Consider the following 25,954-nt stretch of genomic DNA (forward strand, 5'->3'; position numbering starts at 1 on the left):
CTAAGAGGCAGAGTTAAGAAGGAAACGTAGCCCAAGTATGGGAACAGTCTTCTTCCAAGTTATTTTCCTCCACAAAACTCATTAGGGAGCCCTCTTTCCTTACCAAGTAGAATGCCTGTGTCTTAATTTGAGATTGGTTGTGCCTATAGTGCCAGTTAATTCAGCTCCATCTCTTTATATCATATTTAACCTTAAAATCTTAGCTCAAATGTTACCTTCTCAATGGAATTTTCTCTGCTCCTTCCAGCTTGAAGTAAGCCCTCTCCCTCTTCTGAGCTCATATTTCTTTGTAGTCTTTTTATGACCTGACCACACATTTTTTAAGATGTGTGTAAATCTTATCATCTCTACTGGAGTATAAAAACTTTGTGAAGACAGAAGTTACTTAATTTGGTCTAGGTATTCCCCATAGTACTTAGTAGCACAGTATGTGTTGTGTTAGTGATTCAACCAATCAAATCATTTCCCACTAATTATGTAGAAGCCTCATTTTCTCAAACATACCAGGCAACTTCCCTTGCTTGTCTTGACACCTCTGCCTCCCAATCATATCGTTCCCTCTGCCTGAAATGCAGAAGTCCTCTCAGTTCTTCCCACCTAAATTTTGTTTCATGCGTAGCAGGCAGCATATAGAATACTGAAAAGAAAAGCACTAGAACTTGGGAGTCAGAAGACCTAATGCCATTTACTGTGTGACATTGAACAAGTTTCTTTACATTTCTCTTTCCTCATCTATAAAATGAACATGAAAATATCCTGTGCTATTTAACTGTAGAGGGCCATTGTGAAGAAAGTGCACTATACAGTGTTAATAGAAATGTGAATTGCTATTTTTGTTACTTCTCCTTCAAGAGCCAACTCAGATACTGAAACCTACTTAACCTCTCCCTAACACCGAGAGACATTTCTCAAGAACTCCTTTCATGAAATGTCCGTTAACACTTTTCTACCAAGTCATCCCCTCCCATTCCTTCAGATCCTGTTCTATACTCAGCTCCATGAAGCCCTCCCAGTATAACCTTCTTACCTAAGAATTTCAGATACTTTGCTAATGTACCTGCCCTTTCTTTTCTTTGTGCTTCTGAAGACTGCTTTTTTTAAGTTACATTTATTATCTATGTATCTGCTTTGTTTTCATAGCAAAATTATATAATCCTTATGGGTAGAGTTGTTAATTTTATCACAAAGTACTGTGCATGTAAGAGATATTTAATAAATGTAATCATCATCAATTTCTTAAGACCTTAACCAGATAGTCTTCTGTGGACTAAAGTAAAACTTTATGAACATAATAACTCCCTTGGGATTAGTGTATTTGTTTTGGTAGCAGTGACTTAGAATGGATTCTAGCTATATTGTTAGATTGTAACAAATGAAATTCTCTGGAGGTTCTATTTTTAATTTTAAAATATTAATTTATTAAATACTACTCAAGATTTCTAACCAATTAGTGAACTTCTTCCACAGTCCAGACAGACACCCAAGAATTCAAGTGGAGCAAAAAAAAGTAAGGCTCAAAAGAGTGACATAATTACAAGCAACTAAGTCTCTAGGCTGGGTGAAAAGAACTCGACTTACTGTCCCACTACCCAATTTATATCCCATCTGACATCAGTCCATCCCCTGTCCATCTCTGATTGGAAAATAGGCACTTAGGAAGTGGAATCAGAGACCTGAACTCCTTTATAACAAGCAGAGTGTCCTAAGGATGCCAAGAGACCTGCTATGTGGCTATTCAAAATGGCAGCCTAGAGCCTGCTAACTTCTTACCTCATCTGTAAGAGAGTCAAGTGTCTCCTTGGCTAGCCCTTAATCCTATCATTCCTATCAAAGATCTTAACTAAAGGAGGGAGATTCCAACCTAGTTTCATATTCTGGGGGGAGAAACCCTTTGACTCATCTTTAAAATAAACCAATTTGTCCTGACCCCAAAAGTGAAGGCAAGAGTGGAAAATGATTTTTCAGTAATATCCGAATTTGGGGGCAGCTAGGTGGCTCAGTGGATTGAGAGTCAGGTGGGACATCCTGGGTTCAAATCTGGTCTCAGACACTCCTAGCTATGTGATCCTGGGCAAGTCACATAACCCACATTGCCTAGCTTTTACCATTCTTCTGCCTTAGAACCAATACACAGTATCAAGATGGAAAGTAAGGGGCTTAAAAAAATAATCCCAATTCAACCTTAGTTTTCCACAAGATTTAAAGGTAGAAAAATGGCTTTATAGGTAAGAACCAAATTGTTTTTTCAGAACTTATCTTAAAATTCTAAATTCGTTTTACTTAAAAGCCTGGAAGGGTTTTAGTTAGTCATATACGTGTTTTATAATGCAGCCAACATAGTCTTTGGCATCATAGAACCATGAGGTTGGAAGGGACTATAGAGGTAATCTAGTACAGGTGTTACTGTAACAGTCATAACAAGTAGTCATTCAACTTCTACTTGAAATCCTTAATCCTTTAGTGACAGGGAACTCAACTATTGAGACAGTTCATTTTATTTTGAGATAGTGCTTATTATCGGAATATTTTCCCCTATATTGAAAAATATGCCCTTACTTAACTGTGATTTTAACTCATTGTGCCTGTTCTGCTCTCTCTAACATTTGATGTCTATATCATAAGTGCTAATAATAATCCCATTTCACTCTGGTCAGAGCATGTCTGCAATATACTAGTTATGTGTGCCATATTTTATGAGTAGCTAGGTGGTGGCTTGGTGGATAGAGTGCTAATCCTGGTGTCAGAAAGGCTTATCTTCTTGAGTTCAAATCTGGCTTCAGACACTTACTAACTGTATGACCCTGGGCAAGTCATTTCACCCTATTTGTCTCAGTTTCCTCATCTGTGAAATGAGCTGGAGAAGGAAATGGCAAAACAACTCCAGTATCTTTGCCAAGAAAACTACAAAAGGGGTCATGAAGAATTTAAAATGACTGAACAACAAACCATTTTTGAGAGGGACCTTGACAAATGGGAGTATGCCAGATAAAGAACAGATAAAATTATTGCTTATATTTATCCTGGAAAAAGGAGGACTAATGAGGGCTTTCTTCAAGTATTTGCAAAGCTGCCATCTTTGAGAGAATTGTTGTTTGCCTTTTGTTTTAGTTTCGTTTTTTTTTAACCCTTAACTTCTGTGTATTGGCTCCTTGGTGGAAGAGTGGTAAGGGTGGGCAATGGGGGTCAAGTGACTTGCCCAGGGCCACACAGCTGGGAAGTGTCTGAGGCCAGATTTGAACCTAGGACCTCCTGTCTCTAGGCCTGACTTTCAATCCACTGGGCTACCCAGCTGCCTCCCTGCCTTTTGTTTTAGAGGGCAAAACCAGCACCACCAGGAAGAAATTGTAGGAAGGCAGGCTTTAATTTTGGCATGGGATTAGGAAGAATTTTCTCCTACCTAGAAATGTTCTACAGTAGAGCAGGGTGTGTTAATGTGTTAGTTCCTATCACTGTAATTATTCTGATAGAGGCTAGATGATTCCCTGACAAGAGTATTATAGAAAATATTCTTGCATTGGCTATGAATTCACCTCCAAAATCCCTTCTAACTTTAAGATCATGTGGTTTTTATTTTGACTAAACTCTTAATTTAGTACCAATTAAGAGAATGCCCAGGATGTGGACCTATTGTTTAAATGCCATGGTATTTAACTTATTTCTATCGGAGCTTATATTTATGTCATTTAAGTGTTATTCTTTTTATGCTACACAATGAAGTATAACAAAATTTACTGAACAAAATGTAATAAAGGTAATCTTTGCTTAAAGTGATATTTGTTTAAAAAGCTTTAGAATTCCTTTAGTTCCTTTAGTAGTGCCCCACACATAGTATAGGCATTTAATACTTTTATTGAATAAAATTGGACTTTTCATAGAGAGTATAGGGCCTCGGCCCAATGATACATCTTTTTTTAGATAACAGGGTCAGTAATCTAGGTATTCCCTTCCCAAAGTTGTTGTTTGGTGCCTCATTGTGGCATGGAGGTGATAGTGGTTTCTCAGAAATTCCAAGACCAAAACACAAGTCCTGAAAGAGGATCCTAACCTAGAAAGGTTTTCATGACAGGTCCAGTAATATATTGTCATTCTTTTGTTTTTGAGAACAGCACAGGTGCATTTACCAAATTGGTACAATTACCAGATATATCAGCAAGTTGGCTACAGGGTTGTGGTGTTTTTAGACACAACCTCTTTTGAAGACTCTGAAGTTCTAGAGGGTTTATGATCTACATAAGTGGAGAGAGTATCTATAATAATGAAATGGAACCTTGGAGCACTCGCGTATAAAATTTAAGGAAATAATGAAGTAATGCAGTTAGTATATATAGTGACATGATAACGATTTCAGATGTTAAGATCTGTATTAAAAAGCTAAGAAAAATTAAGCCTTCCTGATATTACCATGTTGCAATTTTAAATAAAATGTGTCTCTTAAAAAATTGTTATATAATTTACTTAAAAGAAAAAAAGTTAACAAATCAAAAGATTCAATAAAACCATAGCAGATTTTATAACTTTATATTATAATTTTTGACTTTCAAAATGTAGGGTAATATAAAATAACAGTTGACCAGATGGCACTTTATAGATTGTTGTAATTGCTTGATGTTTCTTAAATTCTTAAAGTCTCTTTTAGACTGGTCTTTAGAATGTAATGTCACATCCTCTTAATAACAGAAAATCATTAAGTGTTCTATTTCCAGACAATGTGATATCTGTAAAAATTCTTTGTAATACTGTTCCTTCTATGCAGACCAACTGGATTTTTTTCACAAAATATTTCTTCCCTGGCATTTAAAAAAATCATCTACTTTTTTTGTGTCCTGGTTATGTAATGATGTACCAACAACTTAACACTTCCAGGCATCCCTTTAACTATTAAGCCAGTGATGGAGGAAATCTCCACATTAAGAGCTTCCCATACCAGTAGAATCAGAGATCCAGACTCCCTCTCCCCCAAAATACTCCTACAGTATTTTATGGAGTTTTTTTTATAAATAGCATGCTTTTTAAGCATTTAAAAAAATTTGTGCCTGCATATCCATTCACAAATTAAATTTTGCTAGTGTGAGCATAAAATTGTATGTGTATTTTTAATGAGCATATTACAGCTAAAAACAAAAAGTCTTCTATTGGCTGTTGTTATACTATTTACTTAATTGTGAATCCGCTCTAGTAATAATATCTATGGATTCTGACTTATGAATTCTGTTTTTATGGTTCATTTCTCAGCAGCAAAATAATATTTAAAAAATTTACATTGGAAAGATTATGCATCTAGAAGATTTTTTTGGGCTAAATTATGATAATGGTGTGCCAAAATAAGATGTATTTGGGGAGTCTTTTAAATGGTGATTAAAAGCTAAAAAGAAGTGTGGTTTTTTTGGTGTTGTGTTTTTTCTTCTTTAGACCATTGCAGTCTTTTTCTTTACCGTATTTTTTGCAGTTTTATATTGATTTTTTATTATTAACAATATTGATTTTTATATGAGCATTATCTTCATTAACTTAAGTTGCACTTTGTAAAATTTCTAATGTGGGGAACAAATATAAATAGCTGCATGGCTAATTAATTGCCATTTTGAAGACTAGTATAAAAGTTTTAAGTTCTCACCCAAGAGAACTGACTGCTCCCCTCAAGGAAATATTTTATTAGAATTAAATTATTGGGATAGTTAGGTAGCAGAATGGAGTAGATAGAGAACCAAATTTGGAGTCAAATGGACTTGGTTTTATATCTAGCCTTAGATACTTCCTAGATGTTTGACCCTGGACAGCCACTTACCCTCAATTGCCTTTGCCACTCTTCTGTCTTACAATTGATACAAAGACAGAAGGTAAGGATTTAAGAAGAAAAATTAGCTTCTTTTGCAAAAATATCCTATTAAAGAAATCGAAATTACTATTCAGGAATCTAGAACAACTACATAGTCTCAGATAGAAAAGACTCAAGAGTCATCTTATCTAATCCCTATTCACCTTTTACAACATAACTGGGTTATCCAGTATATGCTCAGACACTTCCACTGCTCATTCCATTTTGGAATTCTTTTCATTGTTAAGTTAGTTCAGTAATGTTGGCTTGAAATTTGCCTCCTTAAATATTCTATATGTTGGGCCTAGTTCTACCATCTGGAGTCAAGCAAATCCTGTTTAATCTCTCTTCCATGACTTCCACAATACAACCCTTCGGATCATAAGTATCCCTGAAGTTCTCCCTTTCAGGTTAAACATCTCTAGTTTTTTTTTTATCAAAGATTATGTGACTTCATTTACCTTTTATCATCCCAGTTATGCCCTTTCTAAAATATATTCAGAACCAAGCACAGTATTCCAGATTTAGTCTGATGAAGGTATTTATCTCCTTTCTCCTTTTCCCCCCACCCCTGTGTTTGTGCCTCAGGGAAATAGAGATTTCTTATTACTCTTAACCCAAAGTGGAAATTGCTTTCTCGTTCATCCTTCAAACTGTACATATCTAAAATTCACTCATTCCTTTATTCATCTATTATTCCTGTCTCTCTCAGAACATGTATTCAATTAATGGTCAGGTGTTGTTATATTTTACTCTATATTTTATATTTATTTATGAAATTACTGAAATTACCCCTGTAATAAGCTCTCATCTCTTCTCTCCTAGATCATTATAATAGTTTCCGAATTGGTCTTCCTGTTTCTACCCTGTCTCTTCTCTAATTCCTCCTTCACATTGGTGCTCATGTAATGTACCAGGAATGGTGAACTCACTACTACTCAGAACTGTCCATTGGTTCCTCATTGCTGTTGAATGTATGAATTCCTAATTCTAGCATTCAGAGAGGCCCATGGTAGGACTTCACCTACCTTTCCCACCTTATCATCCTCATCTGTACTGCCGAACTAGATTCTATTCTCTTTTCTTGCCCTGCCTTTCCCCATCTGTAATCCTTTGTTCATACCATCACCTACTCCTGGAATGGACCCCTTCCTTCCCATATTTCCCTAACTCCCTCCCTCTCCCCCCAAATCTCCATCTGTTGAAGTGTCTTCCTTCTTTCAGGGCCCAACTTAGCTTCATTGTCTTCAATAAACTTTACCTCCTTTCTCAGATTTTGATAAAACCTTACCTGAGCCTCTTTTGCACTTCATAGTGCCTCTCACTTCATATTTGTTTATGGTTTTTTTGTTCATGTTAGATTAAAAGCCCCTTGACAGCAGAGTGTTTGTGTCTCTAGATCCCCAGCACCTGGTACAGTGCCATACATAATATTTAAGTGAATGGAAGATAAGCAAGGGGTCACTTTGCAAAATTTTGGCCAAGTATCAAGAATCTAACATGCCACTTGTTAGCAGGTTAATAAGTTACTTCTTTGGTCATTGCAATGAAAGCTTCTCTCAGTCTCTGTCTTTAGGCTTGAATTTAGACTAAAAACCAAAGGTTGGAATTTTTATTTATTTATTTTTTACATTGTCAATTGTAAGTGTCTTTCTGAATTCATGGAGTCTTTCTAAAAATTTTGTGTTATTTTCTTTTCAGGCAGGCAATCTACAAACTCATTTACGTCGGCATTCTGGTGAAAAACCCTACATCTGTGAAATCTGTGGTAAAAGGTTAGTACTGAGTTTATTCCTTTTCATATATAAAAATATAACTTTAAAGCACAGGTTGTAATCTCTCGAAAAACCAATATATAGGTGGCAGCTGAGTGGCTCAGTGGATAAAGCACCATATCTGGAGGCAGGAGGACCTGGGTTCAGATCTGGCCTCAGACATTTCCTTATTGTGTGACTATTTCCTTAAAATATGATGTTAGATGAAAGAGTGTTGGTAGGGAGGGATAACTTCCATAAGAACAGTGTTAAAAAATGTTATCTTCCTTTTTAGAGGGTTGACATAAGAGTCATCCTTATAAACAATGTATTTGTTTCTCTCATGAAGCTATATAGACATAGGTATTATTCACAATAAAGTCCTACTTATAATAGGCAGTAACTGGTCACTGTGCAACTCTTGCATTTAATTCAATTTATATATTCTCATATTAGGAAACCAAACGTAGTTTAACCTAACAAATTTCATTTTTTTGTCTTAGCTCTTCTAAATTCAGGCCCCAGTTGTAATAATTTATTCTTAGACTCATAGGATGTTAAAAGGGTCTGTGATCTAAATGTCTCATTATAAAGAGTTGGAAATAAGGCCTAGGGGCAGGTAGGTATTACAGTGGATAGGAACACTAGTTGTGGCATTGGGAGGTCCTGGGTTTAAATCTGACCTCAGACGTTTCCTGGCTATCTGACCTTGGGCAAGTCACTTAATCCTCCTTGCCTAGTCCTTATTGCTCTTCTGTCTCAGAATTATACTAAATCAGAAGGTAAGAATTTAAAAAAAATTTACTTAGAATATTTTTCCATGGTTACATGATTCATGATCTCCCTCCCCCCCCACTCCCCTTGCCCCGCCCCTTCCTTCACTTCTCCTGGAGATGGCAAGCAATTCCAGTGAGTTATACATGTATCATTGTTCAACACCTATTTCCATGTTATTCATGTTTGCAGTAGAGTGACCTTTTAACATCAAAACTCTAATCGTATCCCTATCGAACTACTTGATCAATCATTTGTTTTTCTTCTGCATTTCTGCTCCCACAGTTCTTTTTCTAGATGTGGATAACGTTCTTTCTCATAATTTCCTCTAGATTGTCCTGGATCATTGCATTGCTGCTAGCAGAAAAGTCTATTATATTTGATTGTGCCATATTGTATCAGTCTCTGTGTATAATGTTCTCCTGGTTCCGCTTCTTGAGCTCTGCATCAATTCTTGAAGGTCTTTCTAGTTCACATGGAATTCCTCCAGTTCATCATTCCTTTCAGCATAATAATATTCCATCACTATCAGATACAGTTTGTTCAGCCATTCCCCAATCTACCTCCTCATTTTCCAATTTTTTGCCTCCACAAAGAGTGAAGCTATAAATATTTTTGTACAAGTCTTTTTCCTTATTATCTCTTTGGGGTACAAACCCAGAAGTGGTATAGCTGGATCAAAGGGCAATTCTTTTAAAGCCCTTTGGGCATAATTCCAAATTGCCCTCCAGAATGGTTGGACCAATTCACAACTCCACCAGCAGTGTATTAGTATCCCAATTTTGTCACATCTCCAACATTTATCTCTTTCTTTTGTTGCCATATTGGCCAGTCTTCTAGGTGTGAGGTGTTAGGTTACTTCAGTGTTGTTTTAATTTGATTTCTCTAATCAGGAAGGATTTAGAACACTTTTTCATGTGCTTATTGATAGTTTTGATGTCTTCATGTGAAAACTACCTGTTCATGTCCCTTGACCATTTGTCAGTTGGGGAATGGCTTGTTTTTTTGTTTTTTTTTGTTTTTTTTTTGTAAATTTGACTTAGTTCCTTATATATTTGGGAAATTAAAACTTTGTTAGAGAGTTTTGTTATAAAAATGTTTTCCCAGTTTGTTGCTTTCCTTCTAATTTTGGTTGCATTGTTTTCTATATTAGCAAGAGGGTAAAGTCTTAGCATAGTAAAAAGTTTCATTTGAATTGTTCAAATAGGATTTATAAGATGCAGTTTGCATGAGTTTTGCATAGTTATTTTAGATAGACTTTAGTTTTTTGTAAAACATTAGTTAAACTAGTTTTTTGTAACTGTAATTTATTGTTTCAAATGTTTTTCAAAAGTTTGCATTTTGTATTTTGCATTTTGAAATTCTGTAATTGTATGTTTCACACTTACATTTGTGTAAGTATGTTTTCATTGAAATTTTCTTTTCTTTGATTTATATCCCTAGTACAGGTTAGCATAGATAAGGTGTAGCAATAAGAATAGGATAAGATAAGCATAAGATTAAGACTATTTTTTTTTTGAAATATAATAATAATGTTAGGTATAGCTTTGGAATTACATAGAATAGTGAGCATACAGGAGAGATTTTTTATCTCTCCATAAGCTCAAAGGGGGAAAATGATAAGGATGATATTAGAAAATGAGTATTGTTATATTCATTTAGCACTAAGAAGTAGAGAAGCTGGCTTGAGAAAGAATTGGAGTTTCAAACAGAGCTAAGACAGTGTCACTTTCAAGTCAAACAGTTTTTCTGTGGCAGTTGGTCTCCAGCAGTTGGCAGAGTGAGACTCTTTCTCTAGGGGCTTGGAGGAGGTGACTTCTCTCTCTCTCTCTCTCTCTCTCTCTCTCTCTCTCTCTCTCTCTCTCTGTCTGAGGTAGAAGGAAAGGAGGGAAAGACCTGAAGGAGCTAAGTGTTTTCCTTTTCCAACTTGGGAAACACTAGTGACTATCTATTGCTGTTTTCATAGATTGTTTTCACTCTGATAAGACCAAAGAAAAACCTGGTCTTTGGTTTGGACTCTGAGTTGGCTAAGTCTCAGAGTCCTAACTTGGTTCTTATTGAGACTCAACCAGCTAGCTTTATTATTTTTATAACTTGGAGGTGAAGTTAAGACTTTATAAGGATAATAGTATTAGTTTATTTAGAATAGTAAAAATTTGAGTTAGTCAGATCAGGAAGGAGCAGTGTAGCCTGTGGAATAGGTGAAGTGATTTCTTGCAGAGCCAGGAAGTTTTATTTGGGTGGAGTTAGAAATCGTTTTTTATCCTTATAAATTCAACAAATATTTTATTTTTATAATAAGAGTTTCCTTAGCATCCTTGCACCTGGCCCTGAAGAGACATTCACTTATGAGCTTCACTTCACTGATATAAACTGAAGATACTTTGTTAGCGCAGCAAGCAGAGTATTGAAATCAGTTTATATAATCCATAATCAATCCATTGCTGTGTTAGTTTTGCATTCATCTTTTATTTTTACAGTTTGTACAAAACCTTTTTAATTTGCTATAATCAGTCATTCATATTACATTTTGTAATGTTCTCTATCTCTTGCTTGGTTTTAAATTTCTTACTTTCCCACAGATCTGACAGGTATACTATTCTATGTTCACCTAATTTATTCATGATTTTACACTTTATATTTAAGTCACTTACCAATTTTGAATTTATCTTCGTATAGGATGTAAGATGTTGATCTAAACCTAATTTTCCCCATGCTGTTTTCCAATTTTCCCAGCAATTTTTGTCAGATAGTGAGTTACTTGTCCCAAAAGCTGGGAGCTTTGGGTTTATCGAACACTAGCTTGCTGAGGTCATTTATCCTAAGTCTATTCTATTGATTCACCCTTCTGTCTCAGCCAGTACCATATTGTTTTGATGACCATTACTTTATAGTATAGTTTAAGATCTGGTACTGCTAGGCCCCCATCCTTCACATTTTTTTTTCATTATTTCCCTTGATATTCTTGATCTTTTGTTTATTCAGATGAACTTTGTTATAATTTTTTCTAATTCTATAAAAAAGTGGTAGTTTGATAGGTATGGCATTGAATAAGTAGATTAATTTGAGTAGGATTATCATTATTATTACATTAGCTCTTCCTACCCATGAGCAATTAATGTTTTTCCAATTATTTAGATTTAGTTTTAATTGTGTGAAAAGTGTTTTGTAGTTGTGTTCATATAATTCCTGTGTTTATCTTGGCAGATAGATTCCTAAATATTTTATATTGTCTAGAGTGATTTTAAATGGAGTTTCTCTTTTTAACTTTTGCTGCTGAATTTTGTTGGAAATATATAGAAATGCTGATGACTTATGTGGGTTTATCTTGTACACAGCAACATTGCTAAAGTTGTTAATTATTTCCACTAGTCTTTTAGTTGATTTTTTGGGATTTGTTAAGTATACAGTCATATCATCTGCAAAGAGTGATAGTTGAGTTTCCTCATTGCTTATTTTAATCCCTTCAATTTCTTTTTTCTCTAATTGCTACTGCTAGTGTTTCTAGTACACTACTAAAGAACAGAGATGATAATAGGCATCCTTGTTTCACCCCTGACCTTATTGGGAAGGCTTCTAACTTGTCATCATTGCAGATGTTATAAAGAAAGAGGGAGGTCCTAGGGAGATATAGATATGCAGTGATGTGGATGTATCTCTGTATTCTCCCTAAGTGCAGATGATGGGGAACACCAACCCCAATCACCCTTGCTAGTTGTTATAATTTCCCCTTTCAATAACAGTTGCCCAGGGAGGACCCTGAAAGTTTAGGTGGATGGGTAACCCTTTCAGGTCCAACTTGGGGTTGGATAAATTAAGATAGGGCTCTGATTAGCCTTTGATCACGTCTGGTATCTGACTGCGTTTGCTCCCTCCCCAAGGGTTGTGATATAAAGACCACTCAGGAAGGTACTTATTAAACACTCTTTATCTATAATCTATAATCAGGGAAAGGATAATTAGGATAAGGTTTGGGGACTGGAGACCCTGTCAATCTAATATCTATAACTAATTTAACACTTAGGACTGGAGGATATTGATTTAGTAGAAGCTGGAGCTTTGTTCTTCACAAACCCTCTGGCCTAGCCTGGCCATTGCCAAGCCAGAGAAAGGTGACTGCTCTTGATGCAGCTGTGTTGGTGATTTTATTCTCTCAGCTTCTCACTATTAATGTTTGGTGATGTATTAGCTAGCCTTCACAGTCTTCAGGAAATATTCAGATCCTACCAGCCCTCTTCTTCATAAACCTTCCATACTTCCTTTACCACCCAGGGACCCAAGCCCAAAGGAAGACAGAAAGTCAAAAGCCAAAGACCCCCTTCCAGGTGGCTGTTAGGGTTCTTTTATCCTCCCAGGCCAACCAACTTTTGCCCCTGAGTTTTTATCTGAGAATTTTTAATTTGTTTTTAAAGTTGCAAGCCCAATTCATTGATCTTCCTCTCTATTTTGTTGCTATAGGCACTCAGCAATATAAAGTTTCCTCTGAGTACTGCTTTGGCTGTATCCCATAGGTTTTGATATGTTGTCTCCTTAATGTCTGAATGAAGTCAGTAATTGTTTCTATGATTTCTTCTTTGACCTGCCAGTTTTGAAGAACTAGCTTATTTAATTTCCAGTTAGTTTTAAATTTGCTTTTCCATGGGCCCTTGTTAATTATATTTTATTGTGTTATGATCTGAAAAAATTGCATTTATTATTTCTTCTTTTTTGTATTTGTTTGCAATATTTCTATGCCCTAATACACGGTCGATCTTTGTATATGTACCATGTACTAATGAGAAAATTCCTTTAAAAAAAGTAATTAAGGCCCAAAAAAAGGGACGTGACTGGCCCAGTAAGGGTTTTTTGGTATTTTTTAAAAATCTTTTTTTTTGTTTTCATTTTTTCTAGTAGGAAAGGCAGTGGATATAATGACAAACATTATAATATCTCATTCTATATCCTATAAAATTAGATTAAAAAAAAGATTTCTAAGAGTTCAGTCTAGAATTTAGTCCCACACCATTTCATCTTCACAGTACTCTGATTCTCATTTAGGATTCCTGGAAGGAGCTGCTTTTAATGATCTCTGTTCTGTTTTATTCCTGAATATATTATTTTGTGCTATATTTTAACTTGTAAAATTCTTCAAATCTTTTTGAAAAGTATAAAAGGATAAACCTATTTCATCAGCATTATTACTTATAATAATTATTATTAAAAATAAGACCACTGACAGTGATCATCAACCATAGAATAAGAAAGGTTTATCAAACAACTTTCTATTAATACCTTCCTACAGCAAGTCTTCATTTCTTTTTTAAAAGCCCATTTTAGAAAAAGTATTTTAGATGAAGGTGGCTGCATCTCCTGATCATGCTCTGATGAAGAATATAATTCATTCCCTCCCTCAGTGATATGCACTTAAGAGGATTCACAGTAATGTTGAAACATCCTTAATTGAATTTTCATATTCCATTACAGATTTGCAGCCTCTGGTGATGTCCAACGTCACATTATTATTCACTCGGGAGAAAAACCACATTTGTGTGATATCTGTGGTCGAGGTAGTACTGGAATTTTTACTATTTTCTCTCCAAGATTTCTGATTAAAATGCAAAGAGTCCATCTTGAGCACATTGCTGTTGCATCCTTTCTTTAGGGTTTAGTAACTTCAGCAATTTAAAGGAGCACAAGAAGACTCACACTGCTGAGAAAGTCTTCACCTGTGATGAATGTGGGAAATCTTTTAATATGCAACGCAAGCTGGTAAAACACAGAATTAGGCACACTGGTGAGCGCCCATATAGCTGTTCTGCATGCGGTAAGTACTGCGGCTTTTGCCAGGTGTCACATAGCTGCACAGCCCTTTTTTTTAGGGCTTAATTAAGTCAGCATTGTGCTTTAGTAGACTGAACACTGGACCAGGAGTCAGGAGGGACACTTATGAGTTGTGTAATGCTGTTCAAGTCATGTGACTTCTCCCTCTCAGTTCTCTTCTAGAAGGTTAGAAGAAAAACTTCCTCTTTCCCAGTACCCTGGTTTAGAGTGTGGTGAAGATTAGATGAGATTGTGTATATGAGAACTCTCCACAAATGTTAGACAATACTGTACAGAAGTAACTGATCTGAAGCTGTTTTAATTTAGTTAGCAGTTCAATAATAGAATATTAGCTTCTGCTGTACAAACTATTTTAATATCTTATTTTTACCAGACCTTTCATTTTCTAATTTTGGAGGTAGCTGGGGGGCTTGGTGGATAGAGAATGGGGCCTGGAGTCAGGAAGACTCATGTTCAAATGCAACCTCAGACACTTCTTGGTTGTATGACCCTGTCTAAGTCACTTAATCTCTGCCTAACAGGATGCAGTAGAGAAGGAAATGGCAAACTGCTCCAATATCTTGACAAAGAAAACCTCACAGATAGTCCATGGGGTCACAGAGAGTCAGACAAGAGAGAACAAAAAATTTCTTAGTTTTAGGGTACATCCTGAGAGGAAATTCCTCAACCAATGAAGATAACATTTACTCTATAAATTATAGTCATAGAAGATTGCTTGGGGCCCTGAAAGGTTAATTGATAGAATAATAATAGCAGGCATTTATATAGGGCTTAAAGGTTGGAAAGCATTTTGTATGTGTGTTTGTATGTATTTGTTTTCTATTTGCTCTAAATGCACATACAGACAGTTCTCACTTAATGTAAATTTACATTATGCAAATTTGACTATGAAGAATTCTGAAAGAAATCTTCCTTCTCCAAAACCCTTATGTTAACTGCACTGCACTGTACCATACCATGAAGTTCTCTCTGCTTCTGACCTTCGGCTTGGACAGCTGCTCTTCTCTTTTTTCTTCCTCCCCTTAAACCTCAACCTCTCCACAAAAGCTGGTGGCTCTAACCCAGGCAGGATTCCCACGAGGAGGAATTTGGGGCTAGAGATTCTGGAAACTAGGAAAGAAGAGGAGAGGGTAGTGGTTGCAACCTGAATAGAGGACTTCTATTGTGCTGAAGAAAGACACAGGGTTGAGGCCAGAACTAAACATAGGAGAAGCAGTGTGCCTCCCAGGAAGGAAGAAATGGGATCAAAAGAAGATTCACTGCAGATGACTGGTCTGTTGCTAGAGAGAAAGATCAGGTACATGAACTGGCAGTCTTGGCTTCATCAGAATTCTTCTGTTTCAGTAATAGATTGATGATGGTTAGAGCTGCCAGAGGGCAGGATCTTCCTGATCCTTCTCCTAATACTTCTTGTAACTGTCCTCTTACAGGCAGCTGCGTGTCATAATGGGTGGCATGCTGGAGTTGGGAAGCCCTGAGCTGAAATCCTGCTTCAGATAATTGTTAGCTTTGTGACCCTAGGCAAGTTAGTTAACTTTTTTTAGCCTCAGTTTCCTCATCTGTAAAAGGGAATAATAGCATCTTCATTACTGGTTGTGGTGAAGATCAAATGATACATGCAATGTATTTTGAAGATCTTAGAACTATATAAATATTAGCTATTATTATAACTCCCCAACACATAGGTTCTCAATAAAAGCTTGGCTTTTCTCAATAGTAAACTAGCCAGATTTACACAATGGCATGACACTGAGTACAAATGGAAAGTATGAAATTTTTGCTTGTTTTGTTTTGTTTCCAGAATAGTCTCATAATGCTTAATTTGGAATAATCTCCTGCACAGGTTAGGGCCACTTGGCAATTGTATAGCCAGCTGTTATTTCAATAGCCATGGTCCTTCTTTCCTGCTCTGTTGTCTCTCCCCATCCTTCCATGCTGCCTTTCAGTTGTTATTCCTTTCCTTCCTTTGGTTTATTACTCTCTTTCCTTCTTCCTCTCATTCCTTCCCCTCTGCTTGCTTCTACTTTCTGTTCTCTGTTCTTTCTTTAAGAATGCCAAAAAATTATTAAAATTTAAAATTGTTAATTAAATGAAACATGCAAACCATGCCTCTCATTGTTTTCAAGAAAATATTATACTATTTGGTAAAAGTGAAACCAATACCACTGACTTCTTTCTTGAAATAAAAACAGAATTTTCTAATCAGGGTGTTTGCCCAATGATTTGATTCTTTCTCTGTTTAGGACTCCCTCCTCATCTACCTCTCTGATTATCAAGTACAGAGCTACAGATGAGCCTCTGAGTCATGATTTCTTTGAGATTTCCTTTTTTCAAGCTCCCCCACTAGCTCTGTAAAGCACTCAGAATTTTCAGTGAGATTGAGTAACAGTTTTTCATATTGCTAATATAATGAGTCATTTGACACCTTCTAGAAATGAAGTGTCTTACATAAAGGAATTCTCCAGCCAACTTAAACATACCCCTATTAAATGCCAAAACCTTGGTTATTTTAGTTATTTTATTTGAAAAATTTTCTAAGATATAATAGATTCTTTTCAACTTTCTTAAACAGGTTTTGGAGTGGGGAGCAAAGGCAATGATTTCATTCAATGTAAATAACTCTTGATATAGAACCTCCCCTAGATGTAGGTTTGTAACACCTGTATAATTTAGAGCCATAGAAAGCTCTCAGGGGCATGGGGAATAAAGTGACTAATCCAGGGTCATACAGGCAGTGTATGTCAAAATAGGACCTGAACCCAGATCTTCCTGGTTGGAGGCTAGCCTTCCTGCCACTGACAACACTCCTACCTCTCAAACAGAAAGTACTGAACAAAATGCAGTCTTACCTTGATAACTGAGGATCTTTATGAATACAAGATACTGTCTTGATTTATAACACTATGGTATCTCAGATGCTGTTGAGGTGGGCTAGCACTTAGCTTAGCCACTTCTAGGGTAAATGGCCCCACATTACTTGGCTTGGAAGAGCTTTATAATTTTACTGCCACTTCTTCAATCAGTTGGTGTGCCTCCAGCCTCCAGCAATATCACCCTATCATTTTCTACTTTGCCATATCTAATCATATATAGGCTGAGAAGTTACGTATCCAAGCTTGCCTAAAATAAGAGTAAATATGTACTGAATGTATAAAATTCACAAGTGTTAGAACATAAATTTAGTAATATCTGTTTTAAGCTCATCAGAAAAGTTGTTTTTTACATATTTTATGTTCCTGACTGTTTTGGATAGTTGAGATTTGAGAAAACCTCCACATTAAGGATGTTTTATGCATATTAGACATACTGAAGGTTGCATTATGTAGTGGAAGAAACATTGTTCCATGAGATACCCCAATTTCCACTTACTTGCTTTTTGGTCTTGGGCAAGACACTTCCCTTTACTGTGTCTTCATCTGGAAAAGCATGGGGAGCATTTGGAGTCTACATTCCAGTTTGCTTGGGATATAGTATAGTCTCAAAGATAAAATAGTAACTAAGACTTTATCATAGAGCGGATTATATGGAGGGTTTTAAATCCACAGGCTGTAGAATTTGAACTTTACTTATTAAGGAATTAAGGATTGTTGAAGAATTTTGTTATTCTTTGTGACCTTGGGCAAGCCACTGTCAACTTCTGTTTGCCTCAGTTTCCTCATCTGTAAAATGAGGATAATGATGGCACCTACCTCTTAGGGAGTTTGGTAGGGTCACAAGAGATAATAATCTAAGAAGTCACTTTGCAAAACCTTAAGGAACAATGTAAATAGTAACTATTATTATTGTTCAGAATATATTATGACTTATTTAAATTGGGTAATTTGGCATATATAAATATAAAGAACTAAATAAAATTCATAAGAATATAAGTTATTTTCCAATTGAAATGAATAAGCAGTTTTCAGATGAAGAAATCAAAGCTATCAATAATCATATGAAGAAATGTTCTAAATCACTCTTGCTTAGAGAAATGCAAATTAAAACAGTTCTACAGTGCCACCTCACAACTATCAGATTGGCTAATATGACCATAAAGGAAAATGATAAATATTAGAGAGGGAAGAGGATGTGGCAAAATTGAGACACAGATCATTGCTGGTGGAGTTGTGAACTGTTCTGAAAGAAAATTGGGAGTTAATGCCCAAATATTTTATGGCTATAAAACAATGCATACCCTTTGATCCAATAATATCACTCTAGGTCTGTATCCTGGAGATATCAAAAAAAAGAGAAAGGACCAACTTGTAGAAAAATATTTATAGCTGCTCTTTTTGTGGTGGCAAAGACTTGGAAGTTGAAGGGATGTCTATTAATTAGGGAATGGCTGAACAAATTGTGGTATATGATGGTGATGGAATACAATTGTGCTATAAGGAAAAATGAATAGGATGATTTCAGAAGGAACTGGAAAGGCCTTCATGGACCGATGCAGAGTGAAATAAGTGGAACCAACAAAACATTGTACACAGTAACAGCAATACTGTGGAATGGTCTACTCTTAAAAGACTTAGCTATTATTGGCAATACAATGATCTCAGACAATTCTGAGGGACTTATGACAAAGAATATTATCCACCTCCAGAGTAAGAAGAACTGTTGGTGTCAGAATGCAGATGAAAGCATATGATTTCCCCCCTTTATTTTGGTTATGTTTTGGGGTTTTGGTTTTATAAGATTACTCACCCAAAAAGAACAATATGGAAATAACAGTATTATGGTGAGGATTAAATGAGAACACACATAAAGTATATTGCAAACCTTAAAGTATTATATAAATGCTACCTCCTTGTAATATTTTAGATGAAGTAGGAAGATTGATATTATTGACCCAGACTTATATATCTAAAAAAGCAAAGGTACTGTCATTTTTATTTTCATTGGATTTAGAATTTATTTTCCAGACAGCAGTGTGATATAACTAAAAGAAATAATAAATAAAAATTATTAAGTTAAAATTTTTTTTTCTTTGTTTCTTTTTGTCCCAATTTTAGGGAAATGCTTTGGGGAATCAGGTGATCTACGTAGGCATGTCCGAACTCATACTGGAGAAAAGCCATATACATGTGAAATTTGTAACAAATGCTTCTCTCGATCTGCTGTGCTACGTCGACACAAAAAAATGCATTGTAAGACCAGTGCTGAGAGTCCAACAGCACACGATGAATTTCTGCAAGCCGATGAAACATCTGATCTTGAAAAGTCTCAGAACTCAGATTCCTTTTCCCAAGATAAATCTGTTGCTTTGTTGCCAGGACCTATGAAGCTTCCTGTTCGTCCAGTGGGAAATTCTTCAATGGAATTTGATAGCAGTTCATCAGGTTCCTACTGCAAGTTAAGATCCATGATCCAACAAAATGAAGTTTCGGAGCAGGAGAAATTGAGTCTAGATGCTGCCAAACTGTCCAAACCTCAGATGCAGCAAACACCTCATCAGTCTTATACTTATCCAGAGGTGGTTACATCCACTGCAGAAGAGCCCCTGCAGCCTGATAGCATTTCCATGATTCGTTCCTCTATGGCAACCCTTGACAATCATTGTAACGATCCACTGAGCAACCGGCCATCATCTGCATCTTACAGAAGCTCTGAAGGACCTTTTTTTTCTAGCATGACTCTTTGGGGTTTAGCTATGAAGACTTTACAGAACGAAAATGATTTAGATCAATAGCATACAATATTTGTAATTCTCCTTCAACTTGGAACTTGCAAGACTAGGATCACAACAAGATTTTTGAACCACTTTTCACTTTGCTGGTTCCATTCTAACCACAGTAAGAGAACATGACCAACTCCCTACCCTTAGGTGTAGAGAAAAGGCAAGTTAGTCAAATTTGTCTCAATCATTAGGATAAAGCACAGAATCACAGTCATAGTATATAGTATCTGGGGGAGACCTAAAAAGTCCTGTATTCCATTTTATAAATAAGAAAACTGAAATATTCTTCCCCCTCCCCTCTCCCCCAAAAGAAATGATCTGTCCAAAATCTCATAGGTAGGGCAGAAATGTCAGATGTGGAAAGGATTTCAGAGATTTTATCCAACCTTCTCATTTTACAGAGGAAACGAGAGAAGAGAGAGAGAGAGAGAGAGAGAGAGAGAAGAGAGAAGAGAGAAGAGAGAAGAGAGAAGAGAGAGAGAGGAGAGAGAGGAGAGAGAGAGAGAGAGAGAGAGAGAGAGGAGAACTTGCCCAGGCTTACATACAGCCTAGGTTTTTGTTGTTGCTCTTTTTTTTAATCTTAGTATTGATTCTAAGACAAAAGAGTAGCAAGGGCTAGTAAAGGGAATAAAGTGAAGTTCCCAGATCACACAGCTAGGAAGTATCTTAAGGCCAGATTTTGAACCCAGGTCCTCCTGACTCCAGGCCTGGTACTCTATCCACTGTTTTACCTAGCTGCCCTGACCCTGGGTTTTCAATCCAGTTTTTCTGACTACAGATCCAGTTTTCATTTCCATATCCTAAATGTTGGCAGATAATAGCCTGAATCAGAAAAACTAGAGGGTTTATAAACTGTTGGTTTACATGATATTGAAAACATTTAGGCAATACACTTGATAACTACACACTTTATAACTGCTGTGCATTTTTTTTCTCAGTCAGGGTAAAAACTGTGTATCCAAAATTTTATTTTTACATTTTTTAAAATAAGACTTGCATTTTCAGTGTTTTTGTATTTACACACACACACACACACACACACACACACACACATTTTAAAAACCTAAATATTTTGCACAAAAGTTTTATTTGTATATGTAACTCATATGCTGTAAGTTAATTTAATAAATGGAAAGTACCTTTCTATATGGTAGGATATAATGCTCTATTTTACATCTATTCAGTTCAATAAGCACTAAGCACTGACTATGTCTAAGTCACTGGTAGGTGCTAGAGTACTGTGACAAATGCAAGAGAGGTCCTGCTCTCAAGAACTTGATCTTTTAGTGGGGTGGGGGTCAAGACATGTATATATAAATAAATAAAAAAGGAGGAGGAGATAAATGTCAAGAGATGTCTTGGCAAAGAGAATGAAAAATTTGCAGAAAGAGCACTTTTTACCTTTTGTGGTGTGGGGGAGGAGTGGGATCTGAGCTGGGGTTTCCAAAGATGTAGTATTTGGGGGGAGAGGAGGCCATTTCAGGTAGGGGGGCTGGCACGAGCAGAGGCAAATAAGACAGGATAAGAACAAGAAGCAAACATTAGTTTGGTTGGTCTGGAATGGAAAATGCATGAAAGGGAGTAGTATAGAAAAGGCTACCTAGGTCAAGATTGGAGTCAGATTTTAGAAGGCTGTTAATGTTGTAAGTCAGAGGAGTTTCCACATTATTCATTGGCCATTGAAGAACTGACTAATTTGGAGAAGAGCAGCATTGGCTTTACCATAGTGATGCATCAGAAAGATTACTTGGACAATGGGGTTGAGTAATCAAATAGAGGGGCCACCAAACCATACATTAGGCTTAGTTTTAAAATGTAATGTTATCTGGGGTTTTGTTTTTGTATTTTAATTTTATCAAATATTTCCCAATTACATTTTAATCAGGTTCAGAACATGCTCATCAGTGTTGGGACTACATGCAACCTGGATCTCGTGGTTTGACACCTTTGCTGTAGCACTGAGAAGGAATAGAGTGGAGACGTGGAAAAAAGAAATGCAAAAACATCAGGAAAACCCAGCCTCAGCCACTTCCCAGCTGTGTGACCCTGGGCAAGTCACTTGACCCCCATTGCCCACCCTTATCACTCTTCCACCTATGAGACAATACACCGAAGTACAAGGGTTTAAAAAAAAAACAAAACATCAGGAGAGATGTAGAGAAATCCAAAGGACCTGATCTGGAGATAATGAGATTTGTTTATGAAAGTTTTAGAGATTCCTAATCTAGAGTCCATGAATTCTAAGACAGATGAGTGGCAAGGACTAGGCAATCGGTGTTAAGTGACTTGCGCGGGGTTACATGGCTAGGAAGTCTACCTAACTGCCCCAAGCTAGACTCTTAATATGCCCAGAGTAGAAGCAAGAAAAGGAACAGACTCCATTTGCTGCTATAAAGATTAAAGTAGGTCTACTGGAAAATGACCTCCATCTGTTTTTACTACCACTTTTCTTTCCAACTTTGTCTCTCCAGAGACATTTAAAAACTGCTACTGTAATGGAAAACTTTGTCCTGTATAATAACTTTGAGTCTTCCTTGCCTAGGAAGAAATGCAATTCCTTGGGTTGTTCAGCTCAAGCTTTACCAGAATAACTCTTAGAAGATTCAAGTGGTTGTTCCCCTAGAAATGAATGGCATTTCAGAGCTTTGGGATTCAGTGAATTCTGTTTTAGAATACTTCCATATTAGTAATAACTGACATATAGTGCTTTCTGATTTACAAGTTGCATTGATATATTTTTATTTAATTCTCTTATAACAATCCTATGAATTACACAGTATTGGCTTCATTTTACATATGAAACTGAATACTTCATCTTGTGTGATTACACAACTGAGAATTTAAACCCAAATCCAATGCTCTTTCCTAAAAACCAAAAAAAAAAAAAAAAAAAAAAAAATACGAAAAAACCATACCTGTTGAGAATCCATAAAATAGAAGCTTTATGTTCTAGGCATTCCTATTTTTAAAAAATAGCCAGGCATTTTGAGACTCCCAGCAGAAATAATTTTCAAAACTTTGACTTTCATTTCCTCCCGTGAATTCATTTTCCTAACTTGTCTGTGTGCCAAAATAGTAGATGGCTCACTTAACAGCATTTGCTTTGAAAGCAAATTCAGAAATGTTAAAAATAAGCTTAGGATGATGGGAGTGATTCATGACTAGCCTGAGCTGTTTGAAAGAAACATCACTCTAACAAAAGATTAGGAATGGAAATTATTTTGGTTAAATGGGAAATAAAAATATACTTCCTCCCAGAGTTCAGCAGTTAGGGTTACCTTTTATTGGTTTCCAAAATGACTAAGTTAGATGATGCCCATTAAGACTGTCAAAATCCTCAGACCTACCAGGAATATAATAAGCTCTTTTGCTACTGAGTGCTAAGTCTGCATGAAGATGTCTTGTCATGATTTCTGATGGTCCTGGCCACGCGCCTAAAACAAAGGCCCACAAGCCACCGCCAGGGTCCTCTGGAGCTCAAAATAACGAGGACAAGGTGTCAGGAACCAGGCGATTAAAAGATGTAGTAAGTCATCAGTGCAAGGTCACAGAGCAGTAGACAAAACCTGAAGTATTAGGTTCACAGTTAGAAATGGAAGGAGCTGTAGAGATCATTTTTTCTAACCCCCCTATTTTACAAATGAGGAAACTGAGTCTGAGTTGGAGCGGAGAGGGGTGAAGGAATTTCTTGGCCAGGTTTCAGCTAACAAATAATAGGATTTAAAGCCAAATTTCTTCTGACTACAAATCTATCATTCTTTTCCCTTTCACCCAAGAAATATTTGTCTTACATAATGGGTTATTAAGAGTTCTCATATTAAGATAATCTCTGCTCTGAAAGAACTTGGACTCTTGCTGGTGATGTGGAAGTTTAAGGACCTGGAGTGACTCAAATCAGAAATAATTGTAGAGCAGTTGGTCATACTCTCATGAGCTAAAACTTTAAGGTGTTACGTATGCAATGACTAACTATTTGTGGTTCAAGATTTGCTCTTGCAATAGGACACATTTTTAAGTAAAAAGGTAAAAATAGGTTTATTATTATGCAAAGATCCAGCAATTTAGCTTACAACACAAAATATATGTAGATAAGAACACTAGTAGTAGTAAGAGAGAAAAGAAAGACTCCAACACCAGAATATTCTTAGCTGGGAAGTCCCTTGTTCAGCATTTCAGGGTCCTTTTCAGGAAAGCTCCAGGCAAAGTGTCCTTTCCATGGGTGAGACTTCAGAGTCTACTTTCCAGAAGAGGTTTTTATTGACCTCAAAACAAGGTATTTTGCCAACTGTACTTTGCATGACTGCTTCCAGGGTCCAGCGACCCAGCCAAAATAATGAGCCCCCAGAAGTGGTCGGGCAAAACATCTCAAAATTTAATCAAGAGTCATGAAGACAACATATTCTGTGAAACAAGGGTAATCGCACAGAAGTATGTTTATCTTCCCTATAGAGACCTTGGGAAGCTGCTGAGAACTCTGGCCAAAATTCAAAGCATGGGGCAGCTGAGTAGCTCAGTGGATTGAGAGTCAGGCCTAGAGACGGGAGGTCCTAGGTTTGAATCTGGCCTCAGACACTAACCCACTGTGTGACCCTGGGCAAGTCACTTGACCCCCATTGCCCACCCTTACCACTCCACTCTTCCACCAAGGAGCCAATGCACGGAAGTTAAAGGTTTAAAAAAAAAATGTAAAAAAAAAATTCAAAGCATCCCCACTCTCTACTGGTAAATGTGAGGCCTATGATATACAACAGGGAAGATTTACTAAGATTTTACTTTAACCCTTCATAGGCCTAAAAGTTTTTCCATTTCTTAGAGAAGGACGTCTCTTGCTTTTCTTGGTATCCACAGAACTTAGCCAAGTGCCTAGCACATTGTGGGAGCTTTCTAAACATTTTTTCAATAGATCTATTCCTTTTTTCCACCCAATGACATGTAGAAACAATTTTTGACAATTGTTTAACATTTTGTGATCCAAATTCTCTTCTCCCCTCTCTGAGACAGTAAATCCAATATAAGTTATACCAAAGCTGTCATGTCGTGAAAGAAGACATTTCACGGAGGAGAACAAACTCATAAAGGAAATACAATAAAAAGGATGCTTCAGTCTGCATTCAGATTCCAACAGTTCCTCCTGTGGCTGTGGATAACACTAAATCCATTATTCTTGGCTTGATACCTTGTCTCAAAGTCAAAGAAATCCGACTGTAATACACACAGTTACTGGATAAGGCCCGGGGACAAGCCAGAAGATTCTGCCCTGGTTAAGGGCCCAGCTATGATATGAACAGCACCTGTGCCACCTGAAACTGGCCTGGGCAGCACATGCATTAAATGATGTTTGCTGAAGAAAAATGAGTGGTCTATCCTCCTCCCCTGCCTGTTGCAGACGCACTAGCCCAGCATTAGAGACTCCATGGGGTGATCCAACTGGGAGGCGCAAGAACCAGTTGGGGATTTAGGCCTTACTCGGTGGTGCCTTAAGGTCCCCACATACCCTTCACAAGCAGGTGGCTGCTTTCCAGCTGGATACCAGTGAGGTTCAGGAGGCACCCACAGACCGCCAGAAATCTGCAGAGGCAGACCTTGAACCCGGATCACCGGATTCTGCTGCCCGCTATTATTGAAGCCCTCAGCCCTTTCCTGGGGAATAAAACCTGATGTTCATCTTCAAATAGTTGGGAAGGAGAATCCCAGAGAAGGGGGTGTTGTCTTAACAGGGGCTCACCAGGCCATCCTCGCCTCCTTCCATTCTGCCTCAACCTCAGCCTCAATGCTCTCTGAGAGCACCAGAGACTTCTCAATGACAAGGTCTAGCGGTGTTCTCTTGACACTGGGGTCTGCATCTTTTGGCAGGATTTGTCACTGTCCCCCATCGAGTGTCCACACTTTGTCTTCCTTTCACTTCCAAGAAGGTATCCCTCCTCCCCTTCTCCCACCTTTGCTTGCTTTCCTTGGAATGTTTGAGCTGGAAGGTGTGTAATAGAGATCATAGACCAATGGCTTCATTTTGATGCTGAGGAAACTAAGGACCACTGAGATCCCGGGTTTTGGAGACTGGGGTTTGGAATGACCTTGGGCAAGTCACTTGCCTTCTCTTCAGTTTTATTCAGCAAGCATCTTTTAAATGCATTTTAT

General features: G+C 37.0%; 1 protein-coding gene across 1 annotated transcript in view; it reads left to right on the forward strand.

The window, feature by feature from the left end:
- The window catches only part of ZBTB49 (zinc finger and BTB domain containing 49), a 30,142-nt gene extending 9,890 nt beyond the window's left edge, over window positions 1-20,252 (forward strand). The window contains exons 4-7 of the mRNA XM_044681164.1: window positions 7,517-7,590; window positions 13,807-13,889; window positions 13,985-14,146; window positions 19,155-20,252. Of these exons, the coding sequence (XP_044537099.1) occupies window positions 7,517-7,590; window positions 13,807-13,889; window positions 13,985-14,146; window positions 19,155-19,831 (996 nt within the window). The 3' untranslated portion in view covers window positions 19,832-20,252. The remainder of the gene's footprint in view (window positions 1-7,516; window positions 7,591-13,806; window positions 13,890-13,984; window positions 14,147-19,154) is intronic.
- Window positions 20,253-25,954: the final 5,702 nt, after the last annotated feature.

This window comes from Gracilinanus agilis, chromosome 6 (genome assembly GCF_016433145.1).
Source record: "Gracilinanus agilis isolate LMUSP501 chromosome 6, AgileGrace, whole genome shotgun sequence".
Classification (NCBI taxonomy): domain Eukaryota; kingdom Metazoa; phylum Chordata; class Mammalia; order Didelphimorphia; family Didelphidae; genus Gracilinanus; species Gracilinanus agilis.